Source organism: Eulemur rufifrons, chromosome 9 (assembly GCF_041146395.1).
Source record: "Eulemur rufifrons isolate Redbay chromosome 9, OSU_ERuf_1, whole genome shotgun sequence".
Classification (NCBI taxonomy): Eukaryota; Metazoa; Chordata; class Mammalia; order Primates; family Lemuridae; genus Eulemur; species Eulemur rufifrons.
Window position 1 is genome coordinate 46,785,982 of NC_090991.1, and position 24,599 is coordinate 46,810,580.

The window sequence follows — 24,599 nt, forward strand, 5'->3', positions numbered from 1 at the left end:
CTTTTTTTTTTTTTTGTGAATGTGGGCAGAGGTGAGAGGGCAGAAAGGAAACAGTGGGAAAGATATTCTAAAAGTATCAGTAAAAATGTGAGAAGAACAGATACCAGGGGCTAAACAAATGCACAATCCTCAGTGTAAGGGAAGGGTAACATCTGGGTCTCCATACTCTTGCTTCCTAGTCTCACCCCTGGGGAAGGGCTGTTAGCCATGTGGTTGATCCTGTTGCCTGACATTGAATGGGCTGATGTTATTGGTCTGTTATTCTCTCTCCCATTTTCATAGGGTCCACCTAAGTAGGTAAATTTTTCCTCATCTGTGCTTTCTACTCGCAGGTACTTAATTTTCTCACTTGAATTCCTGATCTTCTTTGCTCACCCAACTCTTTTCCAGATGTCCTCAACTGCATCCTGATGACTGTCAGAATGTGCATCATCTCATTTACTTCTCTGTACTCTCCCTTTACTTTTAAAATATTCTACAGAAAGTATCTACTGGGATGTACTCTCTGTTTTACTTAATGTACAAAGTACAAAACTAATACCGGCATCTCCTCCAAATAAACTTCCCTTTTCAACTTCCCCTTTTCTATCAGTAGCATTGTGACTGCTTCAATTTCCTAAGCTAGAAAACAATGTTATCTTGGATACATTCCTCTTTTTTATACTTCTTTCAATCTGCCATGAAAAAAACCCACTATTCTTTAAAATTCACGTGAGTTTTTCTTTTGTCATTTCTTCTTCTTGTATCCTTGTCCAGACTTCTTTTTTGGCCTTTGGGCCCTTGACTAGCACTTGAATATGAAGACATGGTAGGACGATCAACAGGTCCAGGCACACAGAAGATCAGAGCTAACCAATGAAAGTCATTATTGGGCAGAGTTTGAATATAGGCAGTGGAAGATCAATGAAGAAATTAAGATGGAAATGAAAAGATTCTTTGAACTGAACAACAAAGGGGACACAAGCTATCAAAATCTATGGGACATAGCAAAAGCATTTCTCAGGAGGAAATTCGTAGCCTTAAATGTCTACATCAAAAAGACAGAAAGATCACAAATTAACAACTTAATGTCACACCTCAAGGAACTAGAAAAGAAAGAACAAACCAATCTAAAGCCAGCAGAAGAAAATAAATAACAAATCTCAGAGCAGAACTCTAAATGAATTGGACAACCAAAAAAAAAAAAAAAAAAAAAAAAAAAGAAAAGAAAATCCACAGGATTAATGAAACAAAAAGTTGGTTCTTTAAAAAGATAAAAAAAAAAATCAACCAGTCTCTGGCTACACTAACAGACAAAAGAAGAGAAAGGACCCAAATAAGCTCAATCAGAAATGAAAATGGTGACATTACAACTGATACTGCAGAGATACAAAACATCATCCATGAATACTATGATAGAAAACATGGAGGAAATGGACAGGTTCCTGGAAATAAACAACCTCCCAAGACTCAGTCAGGAAGAAATAGAACTCCTGCACAGACCAAAAAGTGAGATCAAAACAGTAATAATAGACAACCTCCCCCCGAAAAAAGCCCTGGGCCAGATGGACTCATAGCCAAATTCTATCAGATCTACAAAGAACACCTGGTACCCATAATACAGAAATTATTCCATAACATTGAGAAGGAGGGAATCCTCCCCAACTCATTCTACAACGCCAGTATCTCCTTAATACCAAAGCCAAGAAAAGACAGAACAACAACAAAAAAAATTCAGACCAATATCCCTTATGAATATGCATGCAAAAATCCTCAATAAAATACTAGCAAACCAAATTCAACAGCACATCTAAAAAATAATCCACCAGGACTAAGTGGGCTTCATCCTAGGGATACAAGGATGGTTCAACATACATAAATCAATAAATACGATTCACCACATAAGCAAAAGGAAAAACAAAGACCATATGATCATCTCAATAGATGCAGAAAAAGCACGTGACAAAATTCAGCACCCTGTCATGATAAAAACCCTCAACAAACTAGACATAGAAGGAACATAATTCAGAATTATAAAAGCCATATATAACAAACCACAGCCAGCATCATACTGAATGGGGGAAAATTGAAAGCATTCCCACTAAGAACTGGAACAAGATAAGGATGCCCATTGTCACCACTTCTATTCAACATAGTGCTAGAAGTTCTGGCCAGAGCAATCAGGCAAGAGAATAACATTAAGGGTATCCAAATCAGGAAACAAGAGGTCAAACTATAACTCTTTGCTGATGATATGATCTTATATCTAGAAAACCCCAAAGATTACATCAAGAGTCTCCTGGAATTGATAAATAAATTTAGCGCAGTCTCAGGATACAAAATCAATCTACATAAATCAGTAGCATTTCTATATACTAACAACAGTCAAGACAAAAATTAAAACAAAGACTCAATACCATTCACATTAGCTACAAAGAAAACAAAATACTTAGTAATATACTTAACCAAGGAATTGAAAGATCTCTACAAGAAGAACTATGTAACTCTAAGGAAAAAAATCACATAGGATACAAACAAATGGATAAACATATCATGCTCATGAATAGGTAGAATCAACATTGTTAAAATGTCCGTACTACCCAAATTGATTTACAAATTCAATGCAATCCCCATCTAATTCCAAAGTCATACTTCACAAATCTAGAAAAAATAAATCTACACCTTGTTTGGAACCAGAAAAAAGTCTGAATAGCCAAAGCAATCTTAAGTAAAAACAACAACTCAGGAAGAATCGCATTACCAGACTTCAAACTATCCTACAAGTCTATAGTAATTAAAACAGCACCATATGGGTACAAAAATAGAGACATAGACCAATGGAACAGAACAGAAAATCCAGATATAAAACCATCTACATACAATCAACTGATCTTTGACAAAGCAGACAACAATGTACACTGGGGAAAAGAAGCCATACTCAATAAATGGTGCTAGAAGAATTGGATAGCCACATGCAGAAGAATGAAACAGGACCCCTACTTTTCACTCCTCACAAAAATTAATTCAAGATGGATAAAAGACTTAGATTTTAGGCAAGAAACCATAAGAATTCTAGAGAAAAATGTAGGAAAAACTCTTCTAGATGTTGGCCTATGCAAAGAATTTATGACTAAGACCCCAAGGGCAATCATGGCAATAACAAAATTAATAAATGGGATTTGATTAAACTAAAAAACCTCTGCATAGCTAAAGAAACAATCAACAGAGTAAACAGACAACCTACAGAGAGAAAATATTTACAAGCTACACATCCAATAAAGGACTAATAACCAGAATTTACAAAGAACTCAAGCAAATCAGTGAGATAAAAACAAACAACCCTATTAAAAAGGGCAAAAGACATGAATAGAAGCTTCTCAAAAGAAGAAAGACAAATGGCCAGTAAACATGAAAAAATGCTCAATGTCACTAGTCATTAGGGAGATGCAAATCAAAACCACAATGAGATATCACCTTAGTCCAGTTAGAATGGCATTTATTAAAAAGTTCAAAAACAATGGATACTGGCATGAATGCAGAGAGAAAGGAATGCTTATACACTGTTGATGGGACTGGAAATTAGTACAACCTCTACGGAAAACAGTACAGAGATTTCTCAAAGAACTAAAAGTAGACCTACCACTCAATCCAGCAATCCCATTATTGGGTATTTACCCAAAGGAAAAAAAAAGCTTCTCAGGAAAAAGACACCTACATTCAAATATTTATTCCAGCACAATTGACAATTGCAAAGATATGGAATCAACCCAAGTGCTCATCAATACATGAGTAGATTAATAAAATGTGGTATATGTATACCATATATACTAAACAGCCATTAAAAAAAGATAAATTAATACTTTTTGCAACAATCTGGATGAAATGGAGACCATTATCCTACGTGAAGCATCTCAATAATGGAAAAACAAACACTACCTGTACTCGCTATTAAATTGGTACTATGAACACTGTTTGAGTGATAGGCTCGCTCACAAAAACGATCCATGTAACCTAAAACATTAGTACCCCCTTAATATTTTGAAATAAAAAAAAAAGAGTAAGTAATAGCAAACATGTCTTGAATGTTTACTCTCCCCCTAATAAGAATGTAAGCTTCACAGTGGTGGGATTTTTGTCTATTCTATTTACATAGTATCCACAGCACCTAGGAGTATCAGGACATAGTAGGCATTCAAGAATTATTTGTTGAATGAATGAAAAATTATATGCCAGGTTGTATTCCAGGTGCTCAGTAAACTCATTTAATCTTCACATTAATTCAATAAACTAGGTACTATCACATTCCCCATTTTACAGATGAAGACACAAAGGCAAGGAGTAGATAAGAAACTTCCTAAATGGCAGATACAAGATTCGAACTCAGGTGGTGGCTCTAGAACCCTCGGCCGTTATCCCTCTGCCATACTGCCTCTTATGTAAGTCAGTATTATACTCACATCAGGAAACACATTTCTCTCTGTTTGAATAAGGTCCGTAAAGTTAAAAAGTCCAAGAAGGGCATTGCTAACAATTCCCATAAGAACAGGAAAACAATTCATTTTCTTGGTATTACATGCAACTGAAAAGCTGTAATCCTTTAAAAAAAAAAAAAAAAGTACACAAATATAAGTTCTAAATTCTTACAGTAAATATATTTATTGCACATTCTGTATATTACCAGAGTAGAATTAGGGTGCGAAGGAGACTATTAATTTTTCTTTGACACTTCTGTCTTTTTTGAATTGGCACAAGAGTAAATTACTTTTGTAATTCAAGTGACTTGTTTTGTAAACAAAATGAATTAACATTCACTAACATGGAAAGATGTCAAAGATTGACATTTTATGTGACAGAGAAAGTTACAGGACACCTCTACTATTATTCCAGTTTAGAAAATATATTTTTAAGTTTTCAAATATTAGATCATTTTATACACAGTAAGTTTGTGTTTTTATAAAGGAAAAGAGTATAGAAGACATTTACCAAACTATGAGAAGTAATATAATATGGAAAAATGAAGGAAGGAAATTATGGGGAGAATTTTACCTTCACATTATATACTTTAGTAATGTTTGAGTTTTTCTATTAAACATATTTTGCTTTTATAACAAACAAATCACTAACAAAAAATGACCCTGAATGGTTGAGTAGCCTTTCTATAGTTCAAAGTATTAGAATGTGGCAAAAAAAAAATTCATGATAAAACAGTGCATGGAGGCAAACATACCTTCTGGTCACCAGACACTATGATGGCTCCATTGTATGAAGGATCATCTGAGCCATTTCTATTGCTAAAGTCATCTATTTCCAAAACTATATCCTGATGCATCAGTGAATGTATGAGGTCCTCAATATTTGATCCTATGGGAGTTAACAGAAGGTGGCAATAAGAAATAAAAAAACAAGGAAATAAAAGTCAAAGCTTTAAAATAATAATGATTTCTAACAATGTTAAGGAAAACCCAGAAGAGCATGGTAAACAGCCTCACTCTTTAGAAGTATAACGATATTCATTCTGATGCTAGGACATTGAAATCCAGTCCACCAACTTCAGTGTAACAACAGACTCCTTAAAAAATATATTCATTTACCTTCTAGTTATCATAAGGTTAAAGAGAGTTTGTTCCTGAGAATTAGGATTGTGATTCTCACAGGAATAAAACTTTTTATTAGTGACTTTGAAAAACTTTGCCAGAACCCTGTAATATTTGTAATAATAAATAATTCATACAAAATGCACCTCATGACCCAGGTTCGTTCCAGTGATGCAAATCAATCCTAACTTGCTCTATATAGCTCACTAACCTTGCAATGATATTTACAGTACTAGTGACCCATTCAAAACATGTTCATAAAATTAAGTGAACTTGACATTTGTCATTGTGTTCATTATTTTCTTTGAAAATAAACCCATTAATTTACTTAATTTGAAATGAAGCAAGCTGGACACACACCACTTTTCCCCATTTTCTCTCAGGTTTGTGCTTTCTAAAGATCTGTGATGATGATCTTTGACAATAAAAATTAACACTAAATTTAAGCCCTATTTCTCACCTGTATTATTAATAATTAATAGGCTGGTAAGAGAAGGCTTTGGGAGTTGTTCCAGAGACAGGAAATACATACTGGGTGAAAGCTCCCAACGAAGAGTGTGATGACCTACTCCATACATTACCTTCTGTATAATACCGGGGATAAAAGCAACTCCAAAAATCAGTGATCTAAGTAAAAGAAAATTAAAACATAAGTCTGAAAAAATTTTCCTCTGATTATTTAAGTCACAAACGTGTTACATAAATGCTAACTAGGGAAATTCAATATACATGTATGGTGTTTAGTTAGATAAAATGAAATATACAGTAAGATTAATCTGAAAATGGGCTCAACATTTTGCATAATTTGTATCACATTGCAAGGTGTTCAAGGGTAACAGAGCATCAGGAGAAAAGGTGAGATCCAGGAGCCTTCCTCTGTGGGCATGCTGGCTTAATAAAACAACATGAGATATGGTTTTATAGGATACCAGGGCCCCAAATTGCTTGCCTGGGTAATTTTGAAGGGAAAAAGCCCTATTTTACACTGTGGACTCAAGCTCGCAAAGTGCACAAAAGTAAAATTTTAACTTTCATCAGTTGTTATTTTATATATATTTTAATTTTAATGAAACTAAATATAATAGTTAATACACTATTTTTAGATCCTAGAACTCATTCTACCAACTCAAACTGCAAGTGAAATACTTCCAAGCAATTTTTCTGCTTCTCTAATAAGCATGTGAGTCTACTCTTTGCAATGACTACTTTCTCATCAGACCTCAGACTCTTTCTCCCTATCAGCGTCATATTTCACAGGAAAAAAAAAAATGGAGTCCATTGGATAGAAACGCCTTCATTTTATCGACACCAAAAGAAAAGATTCATGAGTTACTTATCCTCTTTTAATTTTTTTTATTGTTCAGAGATAGTGCCTTGCTCTGTCACTCAGGCTGGAGTGCAGTGGCACAATCATAGTAGCTCACTGCAGCCTCAAACTGTGGAGCTCGAGTGATCTTCCTACCTCAGCCTCCAGAGTAGCTGGGACTACAGGTATGCATGCCTGGCTAATTTTTATTTTATATAGAGATGGGGTCTTACTATATTGCCCAGGCTAGTCTCAAACACCTGGCCTCAAGCAATCCTCTTGTCTCAGCCTCTGAAAGTGCTAAGATTATAGGCATAAGCTATCATACCCGGCCAAATCTTATTCTTTCTTTCTGTTGAAATATTAATAGATAGTAGGTCTTTACTCCTATCAAAAGTCAGTCCTTTTCAATATTGCTCTGAATCCAATCCTCTCTACTCTCCATAAGACTTCATTCAATTAGTTCACTGTCCTTCATTTTTAATTAATTTCATTCTAATGGTTCATTACCATCATCACTGAAGAATGTTCTAGTATCTCACATTCATTATAAAATGAACTTTCCTCCTGACTTCACATCCCCTTTCAGCTTCCATTCTTTCTACTTCCCTCCATAAACCAGCACCAGTAAGAGTCATCTACTATCAGATCTCCTCTTGATAAAACTTTTAATGACTTCCTTCCTGCTAAATCCAACGGATGCTTTCTGTTCTAAACTGTTATTCTTCCCTTATTTTCTAATCCCCTCATATTTTCTAATCTTGGCTAAAATGTGACCATTTCCATGAGAGCAACACTAACCAACCTGTTTAGAAATGTAATGCACCGCAACTCCCTCCATCCCCCAATCCCTTTCTACTCCATTTTAATAGCCTGCCATATAATTTATTTAGTTTTATATTAATTATTTTTACCTTTTACCCCCAACCAGAGGTAAATATCAGAAGGGCAGGGATCTGGGCCTTTTGTATAAACTATATAATCAAAGATCCTAGAACAATGCTTAATACATAGCAGGCTTTAATAAAGACCTAATTAACCCATTATATATTGATGAGATGATTATTTAATTGGTGCTTTTCTCCCCCACAAGATAATAAGTTTAAAGGCCTTGTCAGTTTTGTTCACTATAAGATAGCTCAAAAATATGTTAAAGAAATGAATAAATTAATAGACTTATTTTCTTAACATATGACCCTTTTTTTGTATATTGACTAAAGAGGTTTAAAGTAGTCTGATACTCACAAGGACAAAAGAGTTTTCCTCTCATGTCTTAACTTCAAGAAGCGAAGCCTTGCTATGGCACAGACCTGTCTTCTCCAGAGAGTTCCGTTCCTGACATCATTTCTCATTTCAGGAAAAGAACAAAGAGCCTGTTGCACTTCAGACTCACTTCCAGTATCTCTTGTCACATTTATTTTCTCTTGTTTCCCAATGCCAAAATCTACAACCATGTAAGAAACCATTATAATAAACTATGTTATTTGCACTTTCTCTTCAGAAGCTTTGAAAATGATGTTAGGATATTTGAGACAACACTTCTAACAAATTAAGCTACTGATATTTATAATCAAACTCTTTATATTCAAAATCTTTCCTTCAAACAAATATAATGAATTCAATTCCAATAAGTGAGTAATTTTTGAAGATTATTGAGGCTTCCTGAAAAGCATTTATTCTTTTATACCAATAACAGCAGCTCTTCACTAAACGATATTTTTGCAGAGCAAGTTTTATGCAAAAGTACAAGGATAAATTTATGCAGCTGAGTTTCTAAAAGGTCTCTTCTGTCATCTGGAATCTCCCTCACAGGATTAGTTTATCACTGATGACTGACATCCCTGTCCCTAGTTCAAGATACTGTGCCTTTAAACAATGGAAAGTCCACAGAAAGGTTGACTGTTTGAGTCCCACTTATACCACACATTAGTTGTACAGTTTTAGCTAATCACTCAACTTCTCCAAATATCAGTTTAACACCTACAGCATGTAATTATTATATTATGGGAATTAAAAACATTATAATCCAAGTACTGAGGAAAATGGCTGGCACATAGTATCTTCCTAAATTCTTCTAATTATTATTATTACAAAGTAAACTAAGGGAAGATAACATCTTATTTTATTATCTGTTAATAATACATTAATTAGAATTAATGTATTTACTAATTAAGAGCACATTTGTATAAGCAATGGCAAGTAAGAGACAAAGCCAAAATTCATGATACGAGCAGAGAGCTTTTGATGATAAGAGAGAAGTGGTCATTGCAAAGAAATATGCCTGTCACTGACATGAGAAGTAGACAGGTGTCAGAAAGTAATTTGCCTAGCACCAAGACTGATTATGTCAGATATAAAATAATTATAATACTTTTAAAAGTGAACAATGCTATTTTGTAACTACTATATATATCCTAAGCAGAAATACACATGAAATACTCAAATATGAATTAGTACATGGCCATTTTCTCTCTGTTTTTAAAATTTTCTGCGATACACACATTTTTATACCTGGTTCATTGATTGTTGATTTGCCTTCTAGGTTCAAGAATATTTCTTTCAGAGTTGTCATGGAAACACCATAATTCATTATGCCCTGGTCAGAACACTTATCAAGGTCACTATAAAGATCTAAAAAGCAGATAGTAACAAATTAAAATTGCTAATGAGTACATTAAAATACTATTAATAATTTCTAAATATTACTCAAAATAGATAAGTTTACAAATATTTTCTTATTAAAGCATCACAATAATCCAAGAAAAGCTTTTCCATAAGATATCCTCTTGTCATTCAAATCAATTATTTTACATCTCCATTTTGTTTCATAAACTTTAAAATTTCTTGTATACTATGGACATATGTGTGCTTGTGTAAGATGTATCTGTATGTATATCTGAACATTTATTAGGTATGAGTAAATTGTATTTTCTTCTCTGTATTTCCTAACTTTTCTATACTAACCATATTACATTTATAATTAAAATTATAATTTGTACAAAGATTGTATTGAACTGCTTACATGTGTTTTAAAAGATAACATTTAATCTGTATCTCTAACAGAAATTAAAAGTCTGCTTTCACAGAAGAAAGATATTTCAAAGCTTCATTGAATGCTAACAAAGAAAGCACATTACGGAAATTTAGTTGCTCTAACATTAAAACCACGTCTCTAGTAACACAAGTCATCATATTGGAAATGGGAGGCAGAGTACTTAAGAATAAATATTTTCATTTGTACAAGCTTTAAAACTCAAAACAACAGAAAATGCAATCAGCATAATCATGGACCCTTAGCTATATTTTATGTGATCATAAGTAAATTACCTGGAAATTTGTTTGTTCTTTCCAAAGGCAAACTATACACAAGTTTTTCTTCACTTTCTGCTGTTAACTTGGCATCAGGAATGTGCTGTTTAATAAGGGATGTGATTCTCTCTGTATCACACATTTCATTCCTATGTAAACTAACATTTCAAAAGAAGCATAAGTCTTTTGAATTCTTCTCTATCACCAGCAAATATGAAAAGACAATGTTTGATTAAATTGTTTGTATATGTATCTAACATATCCTGCTTAACTCCAGTAATCAGCTCCTACAAATCAGACACTCCATTTCAAAGTTTCATTTCATAGCCTATTTTGCATTATTTTAAATGGGAAAAAATATAGTACAAGTCAACATCAAACCCACATCCAATTTCCTAAAATGTAACTAAAGCACAGTGAAATTTCACTATGTATATATACTACATATATATACTATGTGTATATATATACACCACATATATATATATATACATAAAACTACATATATATCTCAAACTATCATGACTGTATGGGTGTGAGATATATACAGGTGTATACATGTAAAACAATCGTAATAGGTAGGATGTACAATATATGAAACGTTTCTGAATCACTGGAAAATTAATAAGGTTTTTAATAAACAGTTGCTTTCTATGCAGTAAATAGTCTCTTAATCTTCACAACTTCTATTTGCAGATCCTGTTTGGGAATATTAAGTGCTTTCTAAAATGTCTTGTGTGATATTCTGCCATTCTATCAAGCAAATTTGGAATACAACTTCAGACTTTTAGGGCAAACTATTTTGTTAAAAATGATCAATGATTTATGTACAAACTATTATGTAACCATAAAATAATTAAATTTAATTTAAACAATAATGAATGGCTTAGTGAGGACACAAAATAATTTTTCCCAATATAAATATTGGCTAAAAAATGTTGTATTGAAAGGTATACAAGCTTTTAAAAATTAACATGTTTAAAACCAAGAAAGATGTTAATGAGGGAGACATTTTGTGCTGTTTATTGTAAAACAATTTCCACCAAAAATTAAGTTGACTTTCTCATATCTTTAAAGGATTACATAAAATATCACCCTCTTGTTTATATCCTCATATTAAAATAACTACTCCCAGAATATATTACCTTAAATTATATCCAATACCCCATTTTCTCTTCAGAAACAAAGATGATCCTGCACATTTCAACTTCCCATTAAACAGAAACACTTTCCTATCTGAGCAGAAAGGAAGACAGAACAAATTATAAGAGGAGTAATTCCTTACATGATATATTCTCTACTCTGGATACCAATACACTGAATGAATTGTTCAATATGAATACAACTGTGAGGTCATTGAGCCCCTGGGTGCAGTATCATTTCTAACCCCCATGCCTATTGTGAAGCAGGACTCAGAACTTCACTGCATCCCCCACAGCTAATTCAATGCCACAAAACATTGCAAGGATGGCCCAATTCTTCATCTCTCCCCTTATCTACATACTGCTATGAGAATATAATTGAGCTAGTCTGTTTAAGGAAAAAATATACCTAGAGTGGGGCTAAGTCACCCAGCTCACCATTGTCAATGGCTACTTGATCCCCAGATATATGAGTAAACCCAGTCGAGATCTGAAAATCGCCCCACGTGAGCCTATTCTAAATTACGAACTCTCCAACTCATGCACTAAATAAATGCTTATTGATTTAAGGCATTGACTTTGGGGAAGTTTTGTTACACAGTATTATTGAAGCAAAAGATAACTGATACAAGAAATAAAGCTTATTTTATCTAAGAATTCATGGAGGAACTGAGAAGTGTATTACATTGCATACTACACAGCAAAATACTCTCCCTTTTCACTGAGTTCCTTTCTGGCTTTTTTTTTTTTTTTCCCCAACTCTTCCTTTACCTACTCTCCTGGCTCACTGAAACTATTCTTCATCACTTGCCATTATTTCCTGAGCAAAAATATTTTGTTCTATCTCTAATTCTCCAGTCTTGCATCTTCACACCCAACGCCTCGCTCAGTGAACAAAGGATCTTCCTAAGTTGGCAAGAAATGATTATAAATTTAAAAATAACTTTCTCAGCTAAATTTTTTGATTTATGAAAATATAAGAGTTTCAAATTTTTATAAATATACTTCTTATTAATATAGACAGTGAAGAAAGTTACAGACAAGAAGATACATAAAGTATGGGTCCAAGAATTCATTGGGAGATCAGAATTCCTCTGAGGCAAATGGCATTTTTGGAATAATAGCCCCTCAAATGGATAGCAAACAAGATTCCCTTCTTTTAAAAACAGGCTCTAAGACTATCTCTTATGGTAATTCTTTAATAACTAGTTAAAATAAAGAAACCAAGAATCACCAGCCAAGATGTCAGCTTCATCTATGAACTGGGTACTGACAAGGATAACATGGTCTATTTTACACTCTTTCAGGAGGTTCCAAACTCGGTGCCTTGAAAAGGGATCCAATCCAGCAGTTGGTTCATCCAGTAATAAAACCTACAGAGGAGGAAATGTATGAAAGCATCTTCCACTTCATAGTGAGGTTCTTCAAAAAGCAGCATGGAAACCAATATGATTTCTAGATTCAAACATAATCCTCCACTGGATCCCTAACAGGTTCACATGGTACTTTATTATAAGTTTTCTCTCACATTTGGTAATTACAGTATAGGTTAAACTTTTTTTTTTTTTTGAGACAGAGTCTCACTGTGTTGCCCAGGCTAGAGTGAGTGCCGTGGCGTCAGCCTAGCTCACAGCAACCTCAAACTCCTGAGCTCAAGGGATCCTCCTGCCTCAGCCTCCCGAGTAGCTGGGACTACAGGCATGCACCACCATGCCCGGCTAATTTTTTCTATATATATATATATTTTTTAGCTGTCCATATAATTTCTTTCTGTTTTTAGTAGAGATGGGGTCTCGCTCTTGCTCAGGCTGGTTTCGAACTCCTGAGCTCAAACGATCCGCCCACCTCGGCCTCCCAGAGTGCTAGGATTACAGGCGTGAGCCACCACGCCCGGCCTAGGTTAAACTTTAATAACTATTTTATACCCTTCAATCCAAATTAATCTTAAAAATATATATTTTCTCTCACCTGAGGATCTCCTAAAATGGCAATCCCAAATGTTAGTTTTCTCTTTTGCCCACCACTTAATTTTTTAGCAATAACATCTTGAATGTTTTGCATGTCTAATTCCATTATAATTCTTTTTACCTATTAAAAAAAACCCTATGTTAACAATGGAAAATATTTTATTTTTAAGCAGTTTTTACTGCCTAACAATTAGGAGAAATTCATTCTAGAACTTCATTGATTAAGCTTTATTTATAAAAGAGTAAAGTAACAATTGAACAAAAATACGGTCAAAAGTAAATTAAGCAATCAAGAAGGCAATCCCATTTACTTTAGCTATGAAAGAAATAACATATCTAGAAATCTATTTAAACAAGGAGGTTAAAGATCTCTACAAAGAAAACTATAAAACACTGATGAAAGAAATTATAAATGACACAAACAAATAGAAAAACATCACATGCTCATGGAGTGGAAGAATTAATATCATTAAAATGACTATACTGCCCAAAGCAATCTACAGATTCAATGCAACCTCTATCAAAATACCAATGTTATTCTTTACCAAATTAGAAAAAAAATCCTAAATTCATACGGAATCAAAAAAGGGCCCAAATAGCCAAAGCAATTCTAAACAAAAAGAACAAGGCTAGAGGAATCACATTACCTGATCTCAAATTATAATACAAGAATATAGTAACCAAAACAGCATGATACTGGCATAAAAGTAGACACATAGTTCAAAGGAACACACTAAAGAACCCCAAAACAAAATCATGTAACTACAACCAATTGATCTTCGACAAAGCAGAAAAAACATACACTAGAGAAAGACACCCTGTTCAATAAATGCTGCTGGGACAATTGGATAGCCATACGCACAAGAATGAAACTGTATCCTTCTCTCTGGCCATATGCAAAAATCAACTCAAGATATATTAAAGACGGAAATGACCCAAAACTATAAAAATACTAGAAGAAACCTAGGGAAAACTCTTCTGGACATTGGTCTAGGCAAAAAAATTCATGACTAAGACCTAAAAAGTACAAGCAACAAAAAACAAAAATAGACAAATGAGATCTAATTAAACTAGAAAGTTTCTTCACAGCAAAAGAAATAATCAACAGATTGAAGAGATAACCTGCAGAATGGGAGAATATATTTGCAAACTATACATCCAACAAGGGACTGAAATCCAAACTTTTTAAGGAACTCAAACAACTGAACAACAGGAAAGCAAATAATCCCATTAAAAAATTGGCATAGAATAGGAATACAAATTTTTTAAAAGAAGACATACAAATGACCAAGAAGCATATGAAAAAATGCTCAATATCACTAAGCATAAGAGAAATGCAAATTAAAACCACAATGAGACATCATCTTGTATCAGTCAGAATGGCTATTATTAAAAAGTCAAACAATAACAGTTGTTGGCAAGGATGCAGGGAAAAAGGAACACTTAAGCGCTGTTGATGAGAGTGTAAATTAGTACAACCTTTATGGAAAACAGTATGGAGATTTCTTAAAGAACTAAAAATAGAACTACCATTCAATCCAGCAAACCCACTATTAGTTATGTACCCAAAAGAAAAGAAATCATTATACCCAAAAGATACCTGCACTCATATATTTATCACAGTACAATTCATGATAGCAAAGATTTGGAATCAACCTAAGTGTCCATCAACAGATGAATGAATTAAAAAAATGTGGTATATATACACAATGGAATACCATTTGGTTATAAAAAAGAATGAAATCCTGTCTTTTGCAGCAATACGGTGGAATTGGAGGCCAATATCTTAAGTGAAACAACTCAGAAACAGAAAGTCAAATACCACATGTTCTTGCTTATAAGTGGAAGCTAAATAATTTGTACACATAGACATAGTGTGTAGAATAATAGACATTGGAGACTTAGGAGGATGAGAAATTACTTAATGAGTACAATACATTATTCAGGTGATGGTTACACTAAAAGCCCAGATTTCACCACTACTCAATATATCCATGTAATAAAACTTCACTTGTACCACTTAAAATCATACAAATTTAAAATAAGTAAATTAGTTCCAAAGGCATCAATGTTAATGTGTTCATTTACCTCTTGTTCTACTTCCTTTGCCTGAATCCCTTTTATTTTAGCAAACAGCCTGAGGTTTTCTCTCACAGTGAGAAAGTCAAATTGAAAATTGAATTGTGGACAAAATCCAATGTTCTTTCTAATTTCTTCTATGTCAGTTAGTTCAGAGAGTTGGGTATTATAAATAGTGGCTGATCCTATAAATAGAAATATAAAGGAATTTAACATCAGGTGATAATTCTATGCAGAGTGATAATATATAATAGTATTTAGATCTTACTCAAAATCTTGTCTTGATTATTGAAGAAATATTATTTTTCTAATTGCATGATTAATACATTGAGAAATTCAGATTATTCTTAACATAAATATCTGTGTCCACAGAATGCAAAGTATATACAAAATTTCAAATAATAGTGGAATGGAGATACAAACTTTTGCATGAATTTACATATATTTATATACATTCTCATGAATTTATGAATAAATATTTCCTATTCTAAATCACTCAATTATGTAAAAACCTAATTTAGAGAAAAATTTTTCTTTTACATAATCAGATTGAGAGACTTCAATTTACAACCTCCTTTTTCAGCCAACTTACTTTGTAAAATTATTTTCTCACCTTCTGTTGAAATAGACAATCCACTAAGAATGTTTAGCAGTGTTGATTTACCAGCTCCACTATGCCCAAGTATTGCAGTGACTTGTCCTTCATATATGTCAAGAAATATGCCTGTTTTAAAATAAAATGTGAAAATTAGACTTTGGATTATATGCAAATGAAATGTATCTTTAAAAAATTAGAAGAATAAAATATATCTTAGTATTTCATGTTATTGGTATTTTAATATGTTCTTTACAAAATCATACATTTAATTGTATAAGTTATGTGTTTATGAAGACAAAGTATCAATTTGGAGAAATTTCTACCTTCCTGCCTACCCTAAATCCTTTGAATCTCAAAGAATATATAAATTTAGTATTAAGGAATAAATTGAAGGCTACCAGGGATAAAAACAAAACATAGTTTAGTTGTTTTCTAGGGAAAGTAATGCAGTGTGGCTTAAGAAGTTGTCTCAGGCTGGGCACGGTGGCTCACGCTTGTAATCCTAGCACTCTGGGAGGCCGAGGCGGGAGGATCGCTTGCGCTCAGGAGTTCAAGACCAGCCTGAGCAAGAGTGAGACCCCCATCTCCACTAAAAATAGAAAAAAATAGCCAGGCATGGTGGTGCATGCCTGTAGTCCCAGCTACTCAGGAGGCTGAGGCAGGAGGATCGCTTGAGCCTAGGAGTTTGAGGTTGCTGTGAGCTAGGATGACGCCACTGCACTCTAGCCCAGGCAACAAAGCAAGACTCTGTCTCAAAAAAAGAAAAGAAAAAAACAAAAATTGTCTCACTGAGGCTTGCAGAGCTGGATACAAAAGGATGATATCTGAAAATTTACAAAAGGGTAATACCTGAAAAATTAATTCCATTGGAAAACAACAAAGAATTCATTAGCATACCAGAAATTTTGAGAGATTCTCTGAAGACAGAAAACATGCAGAATTAGACTGTCAAAGAATCAAATGTAAGACAAACCACAGCCCAAAACAGATGTTGAAAAGTTCTATGAAAGTAAAATCAATTCCAGTGATATTTCAACCTTAGTTTGACAATGTTAGGTTGAATATTATAAACCAATATGAACAGTGCAATTTCATTTTTAAAAAAATGTTTTATATTAACATAGAAAACAATAATATTGGTGACTATCCCTCACAGTAGAAACATGTTTTTAAAATTTTTTCTTTATATTCATTCTCTGATTTTCTACTACAATTATTTATATGTTAAGGTCATAAAATTTTTTTTAAAGTAAAACATCAAAACAATGAAGTTTTTCTTTTTACCTTGCAATGCTTCTACTTTTCCAGGCTTTCCATTATATTCTTTTTTAATGTTTCTGATTCTGAAAGATTAAGTAACTTTGATATAAATGCATTTTCTAATAACACAGATTATGTTAACTGCCAATACTAGTTTATGACTGAACCTAAACTTCACAGTATAGAGTGTCAATCTCTTAATGGGATCCAAGGAGGGCAGTAGTGAAAACCCTCCCCCAACCACTCCCAGAAGAGATTTACACAGATCTGCTCATACTCCTATCAAGCTTGGCATTTCATATATTTCAGTTATTTCTGTAAGTTAGCAAATGAATAAGGGAAAGCTACAATTGAAAGAAAAGAATAAAGAAGGAAGGGAGAGTTTGATGTTTTCTTGTTGATTTGCTTGAGTTCTTTGTAGATTCTAGTTATAAGCCCTTTATCGGATATAGCATGCAAATATTTTCTCTCATTGTATAGGTTGCCTATTTACTCTATTGTTTCCTTGGCTGTGCAGAAGCTTTTAAATTTAATCAGGCCACATTTATTTATTTTTGTTGCTGCCTTTGGGGTCTTCTTCATAAATTCTTTGCCTAGGCCGATATCTATAAGAGATTTTCCAACCTCTTCTTCTAGAGTTCCTACAGTTTCATACCTTAGGTTTAAGTCTGTTATCCATTGTGAATTAATTTTTGTGAGTGGTGAGAGGTGCAGATCCTGCTTCAGTCTTCTGTGGCTCTACAGAAGATGTGGCTATCCAATTTTCCCAGCACCATTTATTGAATAGGGATTCTTTTCCCCAATATATGTTTTTGTCTGATCAGATGGCACTAAGAGGATGGTTTTATATCTGGATTCTCTGTTCTGATTCATAGGTCTACATTGCTGTTTTTGTGCCAGTACCATGCTGTTTTGGTTACTACAGCCTCATGGTATAGGTTGAAGTTTGGTAAAATGATGCCTCTTGATTTGTTTTTATTGCTTAAGGTTGCTTTGGCTATTCGGGGTCTTTTCTGGTTCCATACAAATCATAGAACTGTTTTTCCTAGATCTTCAAAAAATGATGCTGATATTTGAATGGGGATTGCAATTGAATCTGTAGATCACTTTGGGTGGTATGTACATTTTGACAATGTTGATTCTGCTGATCCATGAGCATGACGTTTTTCCATCCGTTTGCATCCTCTGCAATTTCCTCCCTCAGTGATTTGTTGTTCTCCCTGTAGAGGTTTTTCACCTCCTGACTACAGATATCTTATCAAGTGAGTGAACCCTATCAACTCTGGAAGATCCTGCAGTTCTAGAGGTGGGGATATGGTATGAACCTCTTCAAGTCTCCTTTGAAATTACTGTATATTAAAATAAGTGTCACTTCCATTCTCTATCTTAGTCAGTGTTTCCACCATCCATTCAGGAACTCAAGCTAGTACCTGAGAGGAATACTTGACTCTCTCTCTCTCCCTTTCTCATTCCATCCTGTGACCCACAAAATTATCATAATTTAACATTAGGAAATTATGAGTTTAACTTTATGAATCTAATTGAATTTATCCTTTGATCACTTGCCTATGACCTTCTAGTCCAGACTCTTATCATCTTTCACCTTAACCAGGGCTATGATGTCTCTGTTGACTGTTAGTTATCCCCTTTGCATCACACCAGCCTCTTTTCTTTTGCAATGCAGAGGACATGCCAGGCACCAGGTTTCCTGGAATCCCCGTCTTAGTACTGGACTTTGTCATGAGAAGAACTTGGGCAAGATTTGGGGAGCAGAAATGAAGGTCCTTATCCTCTGAAGGTCATAGGGGCCAAACACATAGGTGGACTGAGGCTTGTAGTGGCTTCTAAGACCTCTTGACAAGCATCGCTTTGCTGCTGCAGGTTAAGATATCTGGTGGGAGCTTTCCCAGAAAATCCCTGACACTTGCAACAGTTTACCAACAAATTTGAAAACCACCCATTTCTGTGCATTAGGCTAACGTCCTCAGTAGCTGATTCCCTGACTTTCTGGCTACAACTTTCTTGACCTTCTCTCCTCCAACCGTTGTACATTTATGAATCCCTCATTCCTATATTAAACCGCTTTACTCCCACAATATTTCTAACAACGCAGCTTTTCTGACCAGACCCAGACTGATAAAACTTCCTAAAATGTTTCCATTTTTCCAGTTATGTCACCCTCAAATCCATTCTCCACAAAGCTGCCAAAGTGATCTGTCAAGAGTATGGTTGTCTAAAATCACTCAGTGATCTCCCCACACTGTAGAAGACAGGCTGCTTTTCTTACCTTGGCAAACAAAATCCTCCATGATCTGATTTGGTCCCTATCTCTTAAGGTTTGCCTCTCCCTCTTCTAGCCTTGTACTTCAAGCTCAGAAATGTCACTTCCTTGTGCTCCCTAGACATATACACTGTCTCTTGCTGTCCTATGTTGCTCATGCCATATCCCCTGTGTGGAAATTCCTTCACATATCCTACCATACTTTATATGACCAAGACCTTTCTTTCCATATAAGACTCACCTCAAGAGTTGTCTGTTTCTGACCTCCCCCACTATGTTAGGCTGGGCTGGATGATCCTTCGCTATGTCCTCTTAATTTCTGTGTTCATTTCTACCACTGCTTTTACTAATTACTTTTTTTTTTTTTTTTGAGACGGAGTCTCGTTTTGTTGCCCGGGCTAGAGTGAGTGCCGTGGCATCAGCCTAGCTCACAGCAACCTCAAACTCCTGGGCTTAAGCGATCCTACCGCCTCAGCCTCCTGAGTGACTGGGACTACAGGCATGCGCCACCATGCCTAGCTAATTTTTTCTATATATATTTTAGTTGGCCAGATAATTTCTTTCTATTTTTAGTAGAGACGGGGTCTCGCTCTTGCTCAGGCTGGTCTCGAACTCCTGACCTTGAGCGATCCACCCGCCTCGGCCTCCCAGAGTGCTAGTATTACAGGCGTGAGCCACCGCGCCCGGCCTACTAATTACTTATTGAAGTGCCTGTTTCCCCCTAGACTCTGCACTTTCTGAGGTGAAACTCGTCATTAGTCTCTGTATCCTAATTTTAGCAGAAGCCTTAATGAGTGATAAATAAATTAATGAAGTAATTAATTTGTCAGCAGGAACAGTCTGGTCCAGGATGATCAAAGAGATTTAGGTTTGAGGCATGTTAGGCCATTAGGTACAGATAGAGGGAATGTCAAGGTAGATGACATAGTGTGCAGGTTTACCTAGGCTAGAGCTGTCACATTTTCTTGAGCGTATACTCAGCTTATATTAAAATATTAAGGCCAAATTGGACCTAAGACCACTGAACAGGATAACTAGTATCATCCTCTTAATTAGGAGAGCTAAATAACCCCTTTTCAACTCACACAACCATGCCCATTTGCCCACTGGATGAATATGGGTCAGACTCATGGTCCATGGGCATTTATAGAACCATATTTCTAGAAGATGAGCTTTTGGCCTGACAAAGGAGGAACTAATGTAATTTAGTCCTAATTTAACTTGTTAAGTACCACAATACTAAATTTTCTGGTGTCAATATAATGACTATAAGAGTTAATAGTAAGGAAAGTGATAAACTGGAATAGCTATAAAAGTCTTCGTGCAGGGAATAGAACTTTAAAGACTAAAAAATGGTAGAATTTGAGAAGTTTCCTTAACTCCAGGAAATAAAGAGCTTTCTCCTTGATCTTCCCATGTCAGCTTATAGTTTTCTCCTTTTCCTATTTTCTCTCTCCTCATTTCCCACTTCTTCCAGACACTTTCACAATCACCTTCTACCTAACTTTTTAAATAAGGTGAATTGATGCAAGTCTAATTGATTAAACTTATTTGGGATATTCATAACAGCTAACATTTATTGAATACATATTATGGACCAGGCACTACTCTAAATGCTTTACATGTGATAGCTCATTTACTCTTCATGACAAACTTAGTTATGTCCATTTTTAAGATGAAGAAATTGAGGCACAGGCAGGTTAAGCAATTTAGCTGGGATTATACAATCAAGAAATGGCAAAGCCGGGATTTGAACTGGGTATTTTAAATCTATGGTCCACTGTCTCCTCAAAATATACTTTTAGGAAGATAACTTCACATAAATGTCACTTAAGAATATTTCACAATAATCTTCAATGAAATAAGCAAATACCTAGAGAAGTATGCACTAAATTATGACAGAATGAAGAATTAAGCAGTCATTGTCTACAGAAGTATATCTTCCTGGTTTCCCTTAAAATTCTTTACTGATGGTCCTCCCCGTATTATTTTTTATTTCTATACCCCTTCAATCAATCAAACTGATTTGGATATAGAACTAACATCTACATAGTTCCTATTATGTAACAGGAATATATACTTAATTATCTTATTGATTCTTTACATTACTAAAGATGACAGACATATTACACTCTCCTTAGAAATGAAAAAGAAATGAGGCTTAGAGAGCACATATATAGTTCAACAAAAAGCCACAAAGCTATTAAATTGTTGAGAGAGCTTTTGACTTCGAAATTTCAGTCACCACACTCCCTAAAGGAGATAGTCTAAGTATGAAAAATACATGTACATCATATACACTTATATATTTTATATACATATACATAACATGTATGTATATATGTGTGTGTGTTAGAAGACAAAGCAGAGAGGAAAGTATAAATGATGGGGGGGTGATATGACAGAAGACAAAAGATGAGGGGCAAGAAAATGAATAGGGCTCCTAAATTTTACTGTTGACAGTATCAACAGTATTTATTTTCATAATGGTGAATGAGAGAAATTTAGGATTATGGCAGAAGAATAGCTGAAAGAAAGGAACACATCATCTGTATCAACAGTTGACCTATGGCTGGCCCTTTTGCAGCTTAGTTTATTCAGTTTTTACCTATAAGTATACATAGTCACATAATTTCTTAATTACCTTATGGCTTCTTTTTCATGGAATTCTGGAGACACTGGTTCAAAAGAGTCATCAGAGAAATGCTCGGGATTTATTTCATTCTGAAAGACTTCATGATGAGTATTTTGATGTTTGGACCAAAATGAAGACTTTAGGAAAAACAATGGAGAATGCCGGTGGCCATCTTTGTCTAATTAATCAAGATATAATTTCATATTACAACAATCATATCACACTAGTAAACAAAGACATCTGTCCTAGTGAAGTTTGATAATACTTCTGAAATTAAATTATTATTTTGGGCATTTAAGTTTATAATGTCAACAGTAAAGCATTATAGTACATTGAGGTTAAGAGTGTGCTGGCCTTTGATAAGTTCTCAGCTGTGGTTCATAAAAATAAAAGAGCTTATCAAAGAAGATAAAGTTGTAGCTGTACGAAATCATATCAAACATCAAGAACTTCATTTTTGGGATTTCCAGACACTTGGATGCTTAAAAAGAGAAGTTTTATAAGCTGATTCCTGCCACGGCATAAAAAAATATAATTTTGATAACATAGAAAAAATGAAAATTAAAAGTCGTAAGTATATCATTCACTACAAATCAAAAGACAACTTTTTTCAAAGCCCTAAGAATACAAAAAAAGCAGAAAAATTAAGTTATTAAGAACATAAAGATAAACATGGGGCTGGATAACTGTTGTCATATAGAAAAAGGATATAGGGACGAAAAAATTAAAAGCAAGGGATCAGATGTAGGAAGCATGAGCAATTTTTAAAATCCATTAGAAAAATGAAAGAAACACAGATCAAACCCTTTCTCCCACAAGTCCTCATTTGTTTTGTTATGTAAATTTTTTTCAATCAGATATATAGATAATCCTTTAACTTTTTATGACTGTATGGAATTACACAGGACTCTCCATCAAGAGATAGTTCATATCATTCCAAGGTAGAATAAGCTGTTTGTAATCACTTAAAAATAGTTTGACAGTTAAATGGACTTATATCTGTTAGAGTAGAAAATTTAGCTGCAGATCTAAAGAAGCAAAGAGAATAATATGAGATGGTGTATAATGATATATCTATAAAACATGAATTTATTAGTGACAAGAGGAGGAAATTTAACAGATATTTTACAGACTATAGGATAATTAAAATAATATAGAGTTTTCACATATAATATTACATTAAAAGCTGCTGAAAGTTAATATAATATAAGGGGATTATAATGTCAACAGTAAAGCATCACAGGTACATTGAGGTTAAGAAAGTGTTCTGGTCTTTGGTAAGTTCTCAGCTGTGGTTCATAAAAATAAAAGAGCTTATCAAAGAAGATAAAGTTGTAGCTGTAGTGCCACTACAAAAGAATAGCTGAAGAAGAAGAAATACAACATATAACTGCCTGATGTGTGAAAGTAAGAGATGTTGATGACATAGAAAGTTATATGGAAAAGAATGACAAAGTTATAGTTAGAAATCAAGTCTTTGAAAAGAGCAATGAAAATATAGCATTGTGGTTTTAGAGATTTTACATGGGAGAGCAGAAATGTTCAAAAGGGAATACATACATAAAAACATCTAGACTTAAACTAACCAGAAAGGAAAATCACACCATGAAAAAGTGAAAAAAAAAAAAATTAGAAGGGGGAAATTAAAATTGAAAAATAAATTAATTTTATGCATAGAAATTGTAGCTTTTAAAAAATATATGCCAGGCCGGGTAGCGGTGGCTCACGCCTGTAATCCTAGCACTCTGGGAGGCCGAGGCGGGTGGATTGCTCAAGGTCAGGAGTTCGAGACCAGCCTGAGCGAGACCCCGTCTCTACTAAAAATAGAAAGACATTATATGGACAACTAAAAATCTATATAGAAAAAATTAGCCGGGCATAGTGGCGCATGCCTGTAGTCCCAGTTACTTGGGAGGCTGAGGCAGTAGGATCGCTTAAGCCCAGGAGTCTGAGGTTGCTGTGAGCTAAGCTGACGCCACGGCACTCACTCTAGCCTGGGCAACAAAGTGAGACTCTGTCTCAACAAAAAAAAAAAAAAAAAAAAAAAAAAAAATATATATATATATATGCCAAAAATTGAACTAATGTTTTATATTCCTGTTTTGCTACTATTGCAGTTATTTCCTTAGTGGCATTATCTTCACTACTCCCAGTAACCAAAGCCAGAAACCAGGGAGTCACCCTCATCCCCTCCGCTCCTCTTCCCCTATCCCCTAACTTAAGTATAATTAACCACCAAATCAGGTTGTTTCTATCACCTAAGAATCTCATGAGTCTGCCCTCCTCTCTACATTACACTTACACCTTAATTTGGTCCCCCAACTCTAACATAAATTATTGCATTAGTGTCTACCTGCTTTGAGCCCATCCTCCACACAGCTGCCAGAGTGATCTTCCTAAAACACAAATCTCAACAGTGAAAGGTCCAACATACACTAATTCATTCTGT

The 24,599-nt window shown here is 34.4% G+C and overlaps 1 protein-coding gene across 5 annotated transcripts in view; it reads right to left on the minus strand.

The window, feature by feature from the left end:
• Positions 1–24,599, minus strand: part of ABCA10 (ATP binding cassette subfamily A member 10) — a 69,379-nt gene that overhangs the window by 28,248 nt on the left and 16,532 nt on the right. For 4 of the 5 annotated variants that reach the window (XM_069482810.1, XM_069482809.1, XM_069482813.1 and 1 more), the window contains exons 10-22: positions 22,160–22,328; positions 17,259–17,317; positions 15,990–16,100; positions 15,386–15,561; positions 13,299–13,418; positions 12,565–12,703; positions 11,334–11,424; positions 10,207–10,346; positions 9,391–9,510; positions 8,125–8,323; positions 6,034–6,200; positions 5,207–5,340; positions 4,437–4,574 (exon numbers count right to left, since the gene is read on the minus strand). In XM_069482810.1, the coding sequence (XP_069338911.1) occupies positions 4,437–4,574; positions 5,207–5,340; positions 6,034–6,200; positions 8,125–8,323; positions 9,391–9,510; positions 10,207–10,346; positions 11,334–11,424; positions 12,565–12,703; positions 13,299–13,418; positions 15,386–15,561; positions 15,990–16,100; positions 17,259–17,317; positions 22,160–22,328 (1,763 nt within the window). The remainder of the gene's footprint in view (positions 1–4,436; positions 4,575–5,206; positions 5,341–6,033; positions 6,201–8,124; positions 8,324–9,390; positions 9,511–10,206; positions 10,347–11,333; positions 11,425–12,564; positions 12,704–13,298; positions 13,419–15,385; positions 15,562–15,989; positions 16,101–17,258; positions 17,318–22,159; positions 22,329–24,599) is intronic. The other variant, XM_069482811.1, reaches the window with a different exon arrangement.